We start from the raw sequence: 13,589 nt of genomic DNA on the forward strand, positions 1-13,589 counted from the left end.
GCTCCATTCCCCTTTCCCAACCTCTCAACTCTCTCTTGCAACCGCCTCGCTTGACCTGAAAACTACAAGCAAACAAAGGGTCTGGAAGAAAGTATCTCTTTTGGTACCTGAGAAGTAAATTGTCCTTTTAATAAGCCCAGCCCCAAGCTCCCCTGGACATTGCTCAGGATGCCTCCTGCAGGCTTGGAGTTGGCATCTGCCTTGTAGCTGACATTTCACCCCTTCTCAGACTCAGAATCAGTAAAAGTCCCTGCTAATTTCCAATTATAAGGTGGGGTTCAGAAGAGGGGGAATGAATCACCAATAAATGTACCACTTAGACGCAAGTGTGTTCCAGGTTTTTAACACACCAAACTGATCTTCCTTTTGTCACAACTTTCCCTTTGCAATCCAGTTCTCCTTCTCTTTAAGGGTGATTCATCTTGACTGACAAACATTAGTGAAGGAATATAATTGGGGCATTGGTTTAACATTGATTTCCTTTCCTTTAGTTCAAGTTTGGTTTCTGCCCAGAAAGGAGGAAGTACAAACTGCACCAAACACTGCAAATAGCAAATACATCAGCCCAGCAAGGACAATCTTTAACCGTGTCTGGTATGAAAAGGACAGTCAGGGACCCATAGTCTTTTCAGCCACACTTAAATAGATAATGCTCCCCATCAAGAATATCAACTTTGAAAGTGAGAGATAACAGAATATGGAATAAGCATAATAGGATGGATATATTATGCATTTAGGGTTTATAATTGGATATTACAATCTGATATCCATTTCTTTTGCTCTTGTTCAAACAGAGACTGAAGCATAAACGTCTTCTGCTCAAGCTGTCCTTTTCTAGCCAGGGAATTATTGATTTCTTGGCCCTCCCCCTCTTCGTATCTAGAGGCTCAGGCAATTATTATGAATTTTTCATTTCCCACCATGGTTGCAAACCAGCCTCACTATTGGTGCAAATCTGCTCTGGGAATAACGTTAAATAATCAATTACTGCCAAAGTGACACTGCAGGAGAACCAATATGCTCTTTAATTTAGGCCCTTAACAGCTGCTGTTTGGGAAAATAATTTATAAGACACCAGATTAGGGGGCTGTGAATCCCCCAAGCCAAAGATCCCTTTCCTTGGCTAATCTCCTGAGTACACAGTGTTATTGAAGAGACCAAGAACTTCCAGACAGATAGTAAAGATAACAATGCCCTAAGCTCTCTAGGACTGTTTTTTTATCAGGAACAATTTCTGCATGATCACAGAAAAGAAATTTAGTAATTGCTTTAATCGGACATTAATAGTTAATTTGTGATTGGCAACCGACAGTGATATTTATCCTGAACGACATTCCTGAGACTATTAAAATGTGGCAGGAAGCCTAGAAGGTGCTGTGCTTCAGGGAGTACAGCCTGAGAAGTTCTCATCTCTCAGAGAAACTTTAGTAATTCTTAAGAGCACACCTGATTGAGGAGTCAGAAGCATTGACTCCTAGGATTTACTTAGGCAGGAGGGGCAGGAGTAACTAACCCAGGGCAGTTAAGAATTGGCCCCGGGAGGTTTAGGAGAAGGGGAGAGGGGAGAATTCTCCCAGGAATTCTCCTCCAAGTATGAGGACAAGTTGAACCGGTGATCCTGGGCTGGGCTCCTCTTTCTGGAGCAAACTCATATTAGGGGGTCCCAAACCATCCCAGGGGGAGGGATAATGGAATTCATAGTTGCTCACTCTAAGGGGGTGTTGGTGTGACTAACCCCACAGTTTTTTCAATTAGACTCTCAGACTAGCTCAACCTACTTCCTTGTCAAGACCAGAGAATATCCAGGAAAGGGAAAAACAGACACAAAGTGGCAGCACCATTGACGGAATTCCTCTAAGAGGACATCAGAGCATCTTGGGGTGGAACAACAGACTCGTCTTGGTGCAGACCTGTTTGGTGCAGCAGAATGAGGGGACCCAGGGCTATAAATAGCAGGAAAAGAGAAAACATACCTATGCATTCCAGCTCTGAGTGATGCAGAGTAACGCCAGTCTGGGTTGGGCTGCTTCGCCTGTAAAAACATAAGGGATTTTTCTGTTAATCTAAGGGGGGAAAATGGCTTGCCTGGCAAACAACTCACCTGAGTCCTTTTTTCCAAAATATTTTCCTACAGATATTTGGTATTCTGTCTCACTGAAGCTTTACCTCCAAACCACCTGAAGGAAAGCTAAATTTGCAACTCAGTATTTGAGGCTGGAAGAACTGACTCCAGGTTCAGGACAGTGTCTGCAGTCAACCTTTGAAACCTTGTTAGTACCAAGAAGGATTGTTTTCTTTTCAATTTGCAGGTTGTAAATCTTTGACACACTCTTCCCCACGGGATTTGATTTATCTGATGAGATCTTCTGGACCCCAGCCACGCCCCTTCTCCCCAGCTCTCATCACCTCAAATCCTAGATGTGTTGTTTTCTCAAAAATAATCCAAACAGGCTGGGATTTTGCTGGAAAATGTCTGGAAAATGTCAGCATGAGCAGGAATGAAAGGACACAACTATTTAAAGAGTAAGCATTTTATAGGCAGGGAATGTGTTGCTTTATTTTGCACTGCCTAACTTCTTAAGTACAGCACATTACCCTTCCAGTAGGTGTTTAGTAAATGCGTCTACCACAACAACTATTGAGGAAATAATAAAACTGGATTGCTGAAGATGGCATTTATCTGTTGGCCTTGCAGACTGCAGCAGTTCTTGACCCAGGGTCAAATCAGCTGGGTTTGACAGAGCTTTAGATGGAGATTAAAAAGCAACAAAATGAGAGAAAAACATAAAGGATCACCAGGTCCTGCAAGGTCTGACCTTAATATCTTACCTACAGATTACGATGAATAGCAGAATTATTTTAAAGGGAAACCGTGTAGCCTAGTGGAAAGATCCTGGGCCTGGGAGTCAGAAGGCCCTGGGTTCTAATGCCGCTCTGCCACTTGTCTGCTGTGTGACTTTGGGCAAGTCACTTCACTTCTCTGTGCCTCAGTTACCTCATTGTAAAATGGGGATTAAGACTGTGAGCCCCATGTGAGACAGGGAGTGTGTCCAACCTGACTAACTTCTATCTACCCCAGTGATTAGAAAAGTGCTTGACACATAGTAAGTGCTTAACAAATACCATCAGCATTATTGTGGTTGTTAAATTTGTACCTTGGGTCTGCTTTACAACACATCAATTGCGGTTTGGGCAACACCAGATTCCTTTAGGGCCCTAGGGGAGGAGGGTGGTTCATGGAAGCTGTGAGGAAATGGGGAGATAATTTTAAAAACTGTGATGCAATGGGAGAGTGGGGAAAAATTTAAATGGGCCAGGGATGAGGGATGCTTCAGAGGCTAAGAGATGAAAATATTGGGGGGTTTGCTTAATCACAGAGAGGTCACAGGAAGTGTCCATTTTACTTCCGATAAAGTAAAATTTAGCTACCCTTTGGTGAAATCTCTCCGATTCACTATAAATAGATTAATGTAGTTATAGTACTCATCTATAATTGACTGAGTATATAATTGAGTAAATTCCAGCAAAAATAGGGCAGTCGACCTTGGTTCAGGAACAAATCCCCATTTATAACATTATTCCTAATAGGAAATTGGTTCCATTTATAGTGTTCCAACTCTGGATGTGGTTTCTGGGAAACAATCAGGTCGTAAATTCAAAGGCTACCTGAATTTAGCTTCATCCAATAATCTGAAACGATTTATAAATATAATGGTATTTATTAAATGCTTATGATGTGCTAAATACTCTACTAATACAAGATAATTGGGTTGTCAGGTCCCGTCTGCTGAAATTCACACAAAATTCACAGTCTAATTCATTCAATTGTATTTATTGAGCGCTTACTATGTGCAGAGCACTGTACTAAGCGCTTGGAATGTACAATTCGGCAAGAGATAGAGACAATCCCTGCCCAATAATGGGCTCACAGTCTAAGAAGGAGGGAGAACAGGGATGTTATCCCCGTTTTACAGATGAGGGAACTGAGGCCTAGAGAGGATGAATGATTTGCCGAAAGTCAAACAGCAGTAAGTAATAGGATTAAAACCAAGGTATCCTGATTCCTAGTTCTGGGCTTTTCCCCTAGGTCACGTTGCCTCTGATTATCTCTGAACCCTTTCTCCAGTACTTAGTGCTATGTCTCTGTTCTTGAATCGTACATTTCAAGTGCTTAGTACAGTGCTCTGCACACAGAAAGCGTTCAATAAATACGATTGAATGAATAAATGCTATGAACAAAGTGGTCAATATAAGCACTTAACACTTAACAACAACAACGATAATCATAATTATTGAGTCAGATAATAATAATGGCATTTGTTAAGCGCTTAGTATGTGCCAAGCACTGTTCTAAACGCTGGGGGGATACAAGGTAATCAGATTGTCCCATGTGGAGCTCACAGTCTTAATCCCCATTTTACAGATGAGGGAACTGAGGCACAGAGAAGCTAAGTGACTTGCCCAAAGTCACCCAGCTGACAAGTGACAGAGTCAGAATTAGAACTCATGACCTTTGATTCCCAAGCGCGGGCTCTTTCCACTGAGCCACGCTGCTTCTCTGATTCAGCAACGGCCATGCAGCTGGAATTTGGGACTGCAAAAGGAAGGAATCGTCAGTTCGCCCCAAGACCTCCACCCCTTCGCACTCCGGGAACCTGTCGCCCTGTTACAGAAGCAGTACAGTAACTCAACAAGGAGATAACAACGCTACAGATATCATCCATTGCAACTAACGACTTGATAAGCTCTACCCCATTCACCGTGGACAGTCGCTATAATTATTTGCTAATTATAAAGCAGCGTGGCTCAGTTGAAAGAGCCCGGGCTTGGGAGTCAGAGGTCATGGGTTCGACTCCCGGCTCTGCCGCTTGTCAGCTGTGTGACTGTGGGTAAGTCACTTAACTTCTCTGTGCCTCAGTTACCTCATCTGTAAAATGGGAATTAACTGTGAGTCTCACGTGGGACAACCTGATTACCCTGTATCAACCCCAGCGCTTAGAACAGTGCTCTGTACATAGTAAGCGCTTAACAAATACCAACGGTATTATTATTTGTGGATTGCCCCCAGCTGGGAGCTGCTGAGTCTTCACCTACTAGAGAAATTTAGTGGGCCACTGGACTCTACAGGTAATAATAATAATGCGGGTATTTGTTAAGCGTTTACTATGTGCAAAGCACTTTTCTAAGCGCTGGGGTAGATACAAGGTAATCAGGTTGTCCCATGTAGGGCTCACAGTCTTCATTCCCATTTTACAGATGAGGTAACTGAGGCACAAAGAAGTTTAGTGACATTCCCAAGGTCACACAGCTGACAAGCGGTGGAGTCAGGATTAGAACCCATGACCTCTGACTCCCAAGCTTGGGCTCTTTCCACTGAGCCACGCTGCTTCAGTCAACTACAGATCAACTACTACAGCTCCAGACTTTCCCTTAGTTTGAAGGAGCATGGTTTAGAACCCCAATACTTAGAACACTGCTTGGCGCATGGTAAGCACTTAACAAATACCATAATTATTATTATTATTACAGGCCTCAGTTCGGTGCTTGGTACATGGTAAGCGCTTAACAAATATTATTATTATTATTATTATTATTACAGGCCTCATTCAACCCCTCCCACCCTTCTCCCCCTCACCATCCTTGTTATTCTGTCCCAGAGCTGCCTTTCATCCACTGCTCCCCACCCCGCACCGGCCCCCCACCAGCTCACTCCATTTAACACCTTCCTACCCCTCGCACTGACCCCCACCCTCCCACCTCAACACACATACCCTCCTCACAGCCTCAGCCAAGTGAGGCCTGTGGAACTCCTGCTATATCACGGGAAAGCTTTCTTTCATCATTGATCTGTTCCTGGTCCAAGCCCTACTCCTCGTCATCACTGAAATCTGGTTCTCCCCGGATGACAGACTCCCCTGCTGCCCTCTCTAGAGGGGGCGTCATCATCTCCCACTCCTCCAGATTCACTGGGAGAGGAATCTGTTTCCTCCTCATTCCCCAATGCTGCTTTTGCACCATCTCACCTCACCCATCCTTCTCTTCCCCTTCCTCTGAAGCCCATATCAACCGCCTCAGCCACCCAGTTCAATTACTAGTCACAGTCAACTGCTGCCTCCCAGGCCCCTCCTCCAATTTTCTGAACTATTGTGATCTCTTTCTCACATTCCTTCTCTCATTCTCCATCCCCATATTGATCCTGGGAGACTTCAATATTCATGTGGATGTCCCCAACGATCCTTCCACTGTCCACCTCCTCTCATTCCTCTACTCCAATGACCTTTTCACCCCACCTCACAAATTCACCATTGTGGCCACAGAGTTGATTTTATAATCTTTAGTAAAAGTGCAATATCTACCCTCATCAATTCTGAACTTCCTCCATCAGACCATAACCTCCTCATTTGCTCTTTCCCATACACCCAACCCTTGCAAATCTGTCTTATTCCTCCACAGATGCCACCATTCTTTTGACCACCCCCCACAATATTCCACAGCCATCCTACCCTATTTAGTTTTCATATCCAAATTACCTTCTTCTGATGCACAGATCGACATACTCAACACCACCCTCTCCATTGAACTCCCTATCTCCCCTCTTCCCTTTTATCCCCTTCGTAGAGCAAACCCCAGATTCCCAGAATCCTGAAGAGCAGCAACAAACACAACAACCCAACCAATCCAGAACGGCAACTGGTGGAGGTAGAGGAGGGGCTACTTCTACTGCACTTCCTCTAACTCCACTTTCTGCCTCGGGCCCCTTGTCCTGGGGACCATAGGCAGCCTCAAAGTATACATTCCAGGTTGACATACTTGCAGTAATGACAAAACCATGTTCTTTCGTTCCCATGCATTACCCCTCATTAGTCGACTGTATGATCTCACATTTATCCATTCTGGGCCTCAGTTGCCTTATCTGAAAATGGGGACAAGAGATCTTCTTGTTAGCTCCTCCCATTGAAGGGTAAAGTCTGAGTAGAGGGTTCCATGCCTAATTTTCTACTGTATTGCCCTAAGCACTTAGTATAGTGCTCTGTTCAAAATAAATGCTCAATAAAAACCTTCGGTAATGATGATGATGATGATGATGATGTTCTCCCACCATGTCAGAGATATTGTCTGATCTGATTTTCTTGAATCTCCACCTGCTCTTGACACATACTAAATGCTTCATAAATATCACTATTATTCCCTTGTATGCCTCTCAGAATTACTTCATCACAAAAATTGTTACTGGTACCTAGTAAAGAGTAGGATGTGTCCAATTAAAGGCTATCTGGAAAATGATAGGTCAAGTGGAGAAATAATCCCGAAAGCACTAGTAGCAATAACCATCCATGGAAGCAAACTTGGGGTAATGGCCAGAAATCCTACATCATTTCACTTCCGGACAATGGGAAAGCAGCCCAAAGAGTTACAGTTGAATCTGTCATTGATTGGAGTTTCTGGCTAACACTTGCCTTTGATAGACATGAGCTGTAGTAACAGTAGCAATTAACACTAGGTCAGAATCCTTCCCATTCTTCATGCTTCAAGATAAGGCTCTCAGAATACTTTAAAACAAAAGAAACATCCAAAGGGTGGTAAGCACATGGAAATATCACAAGAAGATGTTCAGGCAGCTACTATTTAATCCTTACTATATGTTGAGAAATGAGATACAGGGTTATGAGATGAAGCACTGTTCCTATTCTCTAAGGAGCTCATAATCCATTTTATCCCTATTTTAAAATAAGGAAAGTAAGACTCAGAGAGAGGTTAAGTACTTGCTCAAGCTCACACAGCAGGCCGGTGATAGAAGAGGGACTCAAACCTGGGTCTCCTGATGTCCAGTCCTGCACTCTTTCCCCTGACCCTTGGTGCCTTCCCAGTGGGTAGCCTTGTGTGAGCTAAAGGACAGATTCAAAGAAAAGAAAGGCCTCTATCATCTCTCAGGGATCTGACTAAAGAGCACCTGATAAAATGATGGGAAAGCATTTAGCAAAAATGAATGTACTCCAGAAATACTTCTTATTAATCACCATCATCACAAGTGCACTCTCCACTATCAGCAGGGCTTGTGTTAGCTTGTCAGCTGTGTGGGCTCATTTGAGAAGTATGCTAGCATCCGCTCAGTGTACACTGCCAACCGCAAGAAGATAGGGTGGCGGATTTGTGATTAAAATTGCTTTAACTCGCTCATCAGGGAGAGGATTGTAACCCCACTGGAAGAACATGGCTCTATCAGAACAATTTACTCCAGGCTCCCTGATTAACTCACCCCATCACAAAAGCCATCTTTACTCAACAACACACATTTAATTTTTTAATCATCTTGCCAAGAAAAAAGACCTATTAGCCACATACTGTTTCTAGTCCTTTCACATACCAGTATCACTGCTATGAATAACCAGAGAGGAGTACAATCCGGAAATCAGTCATATTGATGGAGCACCTACTGAATGCGAACTACTGCACTAAGCACCTGGGAAAGTACAAGGGAACCTGGAAGCAGCACAGTTTTAGTGACTGGCAGTAGACACAAAGAAGACTTTATCTTTTTAAAACATTCTTACCAACCAACAGCTAGAAAAGCAAGAATCATCTATTTACGGATGAATTTCAAATAATGAGCCTAGATGATATCTCCTTGGAAATTCATGATTCCCAGATTCGGTCAGTGAAACAATCTTCTTATCATGAACAACCACATTAGAGCAATAAATTAAAGGCCTGAAATTCTATATTGCAAGCAACACTTCGATTTCCTTTTTCATGGGATTTAGTTGATAAAGGCGAGACAAAAGAATTCTACTGTAGCTTTCTTAGGGTAACCTCCTCTATGCTGTGAGCTCCCTGTGGGCAGGGAATGTGTATATCAATTGCACTGTATTGTTCCCTCCCATGCATCTAGTGCAGTGCTCAGTACACAGAAAGTGCTCAATAAATATCACTGATTGATTGATCTCAGGATAATTGATGAAACACCTTTAAAATTAACACACCTGAAAAGAATCAGCCAGTAGCATTCTAGTACTCTTTTGATGTCACATCTCCTCCAGGGGGGTCTTTCCTTTTCAATCTCTCATCTTCTGCCTCTCTTTTGCCACTTCAGCACTTCTGCATCACTTAGACACTAGGGCACTTACTACTCTCACCTCTATGTACATATCTTTAAGCTCCTTGACTTCCCCTTAACTGGTAATATATTTAGTAGGGCTCACAGTCTTAATCCCCATTTTACAGATAAGGTAACTGAAAGAGAAGTTGAATGACATGACCAAGGTCACACAGCAGACAAGTGGCAGAGTTGGGATTGGAACCCAGGCCCTTCTGACTCCCAGGCCTGTGCTCTACCCACTTAGCTATGCTGCTTCTTCTGAATGATGGAAGGGCCTCAGCCATGAAGTCTCAGGCCCAAAAGCCATGCAGGAGAATTGACAATAATGTCAATGGCTTATGCAGTGTTACTTCTGTTATCTACAGTGGCTATACACTGTGTTTCTGCTGAGGCCTGGAGTGCAATGAGCAAACAAATGGCAGGGATTTGTTTTTACTGCAAAGTGCTTGTGCGGTATTGCTCCACTTGATTCAGTTCCAGGCAGAAGCAGGACTAGAACACAGGCCTCCCGATTCCCAGAGTCAGGTCCTTTCCACTCACCAGCAGCAGGGCTTCCTGGCGAACTAATACATTTGCAAATCCAGAGCGCCATTTCCCCTCTGAAGAATCTGTGAGACCTACCAGTGAAATTAACAGGTGAAATTAAATGAATATATATATACATGTTAATAATATATATCCCTTTAAAATATAGGTAATAAATTTTGGTCAAGTGGAAACTGCTTGGTCCTCTTAGTCTTCAGTAATGGCCCTGTTATCACAGTAGTTCTCCTCTTGCTCATGGTTCCTTCTCCCTAGAGTCCAAAGCCCTGGGCCTGAAGAGTCAGGAAGGAACCGATGCTGCTTATAAGATGAAGAACCAGTGGTCCTGCATCACTTTTGTTCAGTCAGAGAATACTGAGCCTTTGAAAGGCTCAGACTTTGAGGAGAGAATTAGAAGGACAGAAAACAGTGGTGCACAACTCCAAGGAAGGAAAGGTCACTTCACCAAACATAAGTGAGTTCATGTTATTGATTCCTAGAGACAAGTTATGAGTTGTCTCATGACTTAGTTATGAGTGCAGTAGGGGAGCCCAGTTGAGTTTTCTATACATTTGTGTGACTATGTATTTTATCGGAGTTTTTCCTCCTGCTCCCACTATTTGGAAATTATTTCTGTTACAGTAGATTGTAAGTTCTTGGAGGACAGGAAGCACTCTGGTTTAGGGCTTAGGGCAATGCTTTTACCTCAGGGGATGTCCAACTGATACCACTGATGATGGCGATAATGACATAAGATTGTAAACAAGATTTTATGCTCCTTGGAGGTAGGCCTCATGTCTACTAACTCCCTTGTACTCTCCCAAGAGCTCAGTATACTGTTCTACACAAAATAGGTGCTCAATAAATACTGCTAATTAATTGATTGATTATACCATACTATACTATAATCATATAATCATATTATACTACAACACCTATATGTATAATGTAAATTCTGTTGATAGAATTGATGATGAGGATGATGATGCTGCATGGATCCAGCTGCTGGAAGACCTTCAATCGAGAGGCCCTACTGAAGCCAGCTGCAGATGTGCTTCCCAATCCTCAATCTAATGCCCCTTTCCTTGCTCAAAGTATCAAAACTACTCACCACAAGGGCACAAGATGCTGGCAACTTGAAATCAATGCCCAGAACCCAGTCTGTTTTTTTCTGTACAAGCGTCAGCATGGGAGGGGACAAGCCTTAGTTAGGATGCATCGCTGCTGAGAGCCCAGCATTACACCAGATGCTGCCTGCAGGTTTGTCCTTTCATCAGGGTAAAGGGAAGGCTAGAGGCATCCAAACATCATAAATATGGCATGAACTAGAAAACAGGATAAAGTAGATTTGGGATGTTACAGTCAGTGGCACTTAGGTACATATCTTTTTCTTTATTTTCTCCTCTATCTAAAATTTAATTTGCCACTTCCACCATCTGTAAAATGGACATATGTTGGAGCCAGTTCTCCTCCGGAGCATAAATTACTCCCTGAAAGTAATTTTGCCATCATTCAATGCTAATTTCTTCTATGTGCCCCCTAAGCATCTAGTACACTGCCCTGCACACAGTGCAACTGTTTTCAGTCAATAGGATTTATCAAGCTCCTGTGTGCTGAGCACTGTCTAAGGTCCTTAGGAGAGTAGAGTAGGGTTAGTAGACATGATTCTTGCCCTCAAAGAGCTTACAATCTGTTACGCGGTAAATAGTATTTATTGAGTACCTACTACATGCAAAGCACTGTACTATGCACCTGGGAATTAGAATAGAATTAGAAGACATGATCCCTGCCTCTAGTAACTTGTAATTTATCAAAGGAAGCAGATCCTAAGATAAATTAGAAATAAGAGGAAAAGGTAAAATGGATATATACGTGAGTTAATGTTTAAGTGACATAAAGGGTGTAAGGTATGTACAAACTTTTTATAGGGGGTTGCGGGGGTGCAATTTTTCCTAAAATTCAGGGAATGCATATTTGCATAAATCTGCATTAAGGAAAACTTGTGCTGTGGTACTCATTCCAATGAGTGTGTGCACACACATTTAAATGCATATCCTTATCCAGACAGCCTCACATCCCCTAATTCCATAACAACATTCTAGCTGAAAAGTAAATGAAAATGCAGTGGCAAAGCTGGGGGTGTTTTTGACACTGATAACAATATTACATTAACTCCTGACCTTGGGCAAGCCCCTTAACTTCTCTGTACCTCAGTTACCACATCTATAAAATGAGGATTAAGACTGTGAGCCCCATATGAGACATGGACTATTCCAACCTGATGCTCTCGTATCTACCCTGGTGCTTAGAGCAGTGCCTGGCACACAATAAGCACTTAACAATTAACACACACATAAAAGAAGCCACTAGAGTACCATTTAGTACCTTCATCTAAAACTTGTCATAACCACAAACTCTCTAGGGATCATTCCTAGTCCCTTGGCCAGGAGTTTGTCCCCATGGTCCCTCTCTCAACCTCTCCTTTCTCACCCCCATCCTTCAGTACTACAGAGGATACACCCATTGTCCTGTGAAGAATTATATGCAGGTAAGCAGCACGGTGTGGTGGATACAGCATGAGCCTGGGAGTCAGAAGGTTATGGGTTCTAATTCCAGCTGCATAACGTTGTCTGCTGTGTGACATTTTGCTACACTTCTCTGTGCCTCAGTTACCTCAACTATAAAATGGGGATTGAGACTGTGAGCCCCATGTGGAACAGGGACAGTTTCCAACCTGATTTGCCTGTATCCATCCTAGCACTTACTACAATGCCTGGCACAGAGTAAGTGCTTAACAAATACTACAGTTATTATTATTAGGTCATGACCCACTTCTCTTTCAACTCCTTTCTATTGCTTTTAGGTCCTAAATGATGAGGCTTAGAACCATGGTCCATTTTCTGAGCTGGTTTCTACAGCCAAAATCCAGGCTGTGGGAAGTGTGTCTTTTTGTTGTTGGAGAGCCAGCGGGTGGGTTGCTGTGTTTGGCTCCAGCTACACCACCCCACACATTCCTTTGAGCTGTGGGGCTCGTGAAACTTCGGAAGATCCTCTAGTTTGCACTGTGGGGAAGCAGAGGACAATCTGCAATTGGCCATTAGTTTCCTTTGGGTGACCTATATGAAAGCATGTAGGACTATTAAAAGAGGAGTAACATCTCCTAGCAGGATATTTCTAGATTTATTTATAGATAGGTTATTATATCCATCCTCAGCACTTGTGTATGTACACTTATAATCAACTGTGTATTCAATTATTTATTCAAAGTCCATTATTGTATATTTCAAGCAATCAATGGTATTTCTTGAGCACTTACTATACGCACAGTACGTACTAAGCACCTGGGAGAGTACAACAGAGTTGGTAGACATGATCCTGCTTGCAAGGAACTTGAGCACTTGAGCATTTATGTACATATCCATAATTCATGTATCGATATCTGTATCTGTCTCCCCCTCTAGACTGTAAGCTCGTTGTGGGCAGAGAATGTGTCTACCAACTCTGTTATTTTGTACTCTTCCAAGCACTTAGAACAGTGCTCTGCAAACAGTAAATGCTCAATCAATACAATCGATTGATCGATTGAAGAAACTTGTCCTCAAGTGGGGGAGACAGACATAGGCATCGATAATTAATTTTAGTGTTCCCCCCCATTAGAGCGTAAGTTCCTTGTGAGGGATCATGTCTTAGGTTTCTGGTGTATTTTCCTTAAGATTTAGCACAGTGCACTACATCCAGTATGTGCTCAAAAGATACAATTACTGGTATTACTACTATTACTCAATACCACTACTGGTTCCACCACCACCACTTATTACTACTATTAATATTATCACTAATGGCTTATTATATGACAAGCTAATCAGGGTTAAAAGATGCTTAAGGCTTGCCAGTGATAAATATAAGAGATATCAACTCTGGAGGACAGCACTTATTACACTGAGCCTTCCCTGTGCTTCTTCAGCAGATA

The 13,589-nt window shown here is 42.7% G+C and overlaps 1 protein-coding gene across 9 annotated transcripts in view; it reads right to left on the minus strand.

The window, feature by feature from the left end:
• PCDHA5 (protocadherin alpha 5) overlaps positions 1–13,589 on the minus strand; it is a 103,790-nt gene that overhangs the window by 26,754 nt on the left and 63,447 nt on the right. For all 9 annotated transcript variants that reach the window (XM_007671729.3, XM_007671731.4, XM_016228268.3 and 6 more), the window contains exon 2: positions 1,974–2,032. In XM_007671729.3, the coding sequence (XP_007669919.2) occupies positions 1,974–2,032 (59 nt within the window). The remainder of the gene's footprint in view (positions 1–1,973; positions 2,033–13,589) is intronic.

Source organism: Ornithorhynchus anatinus, chromosome X2 (assembly GCF_004115215.2).
Source record: "Ornithorhynchus anatinus isolate Pmale09 chromosome X2, mOrnAna1.pri.v4, whole genome shotgun sequence".
Lineage (NCBI taxonomy): Eukaryota > Metazoa > Chordata > Mammalia > Monotremata > Ornithorhynchidae > Ornithorhynchus > Ornithorhynchus anatinus.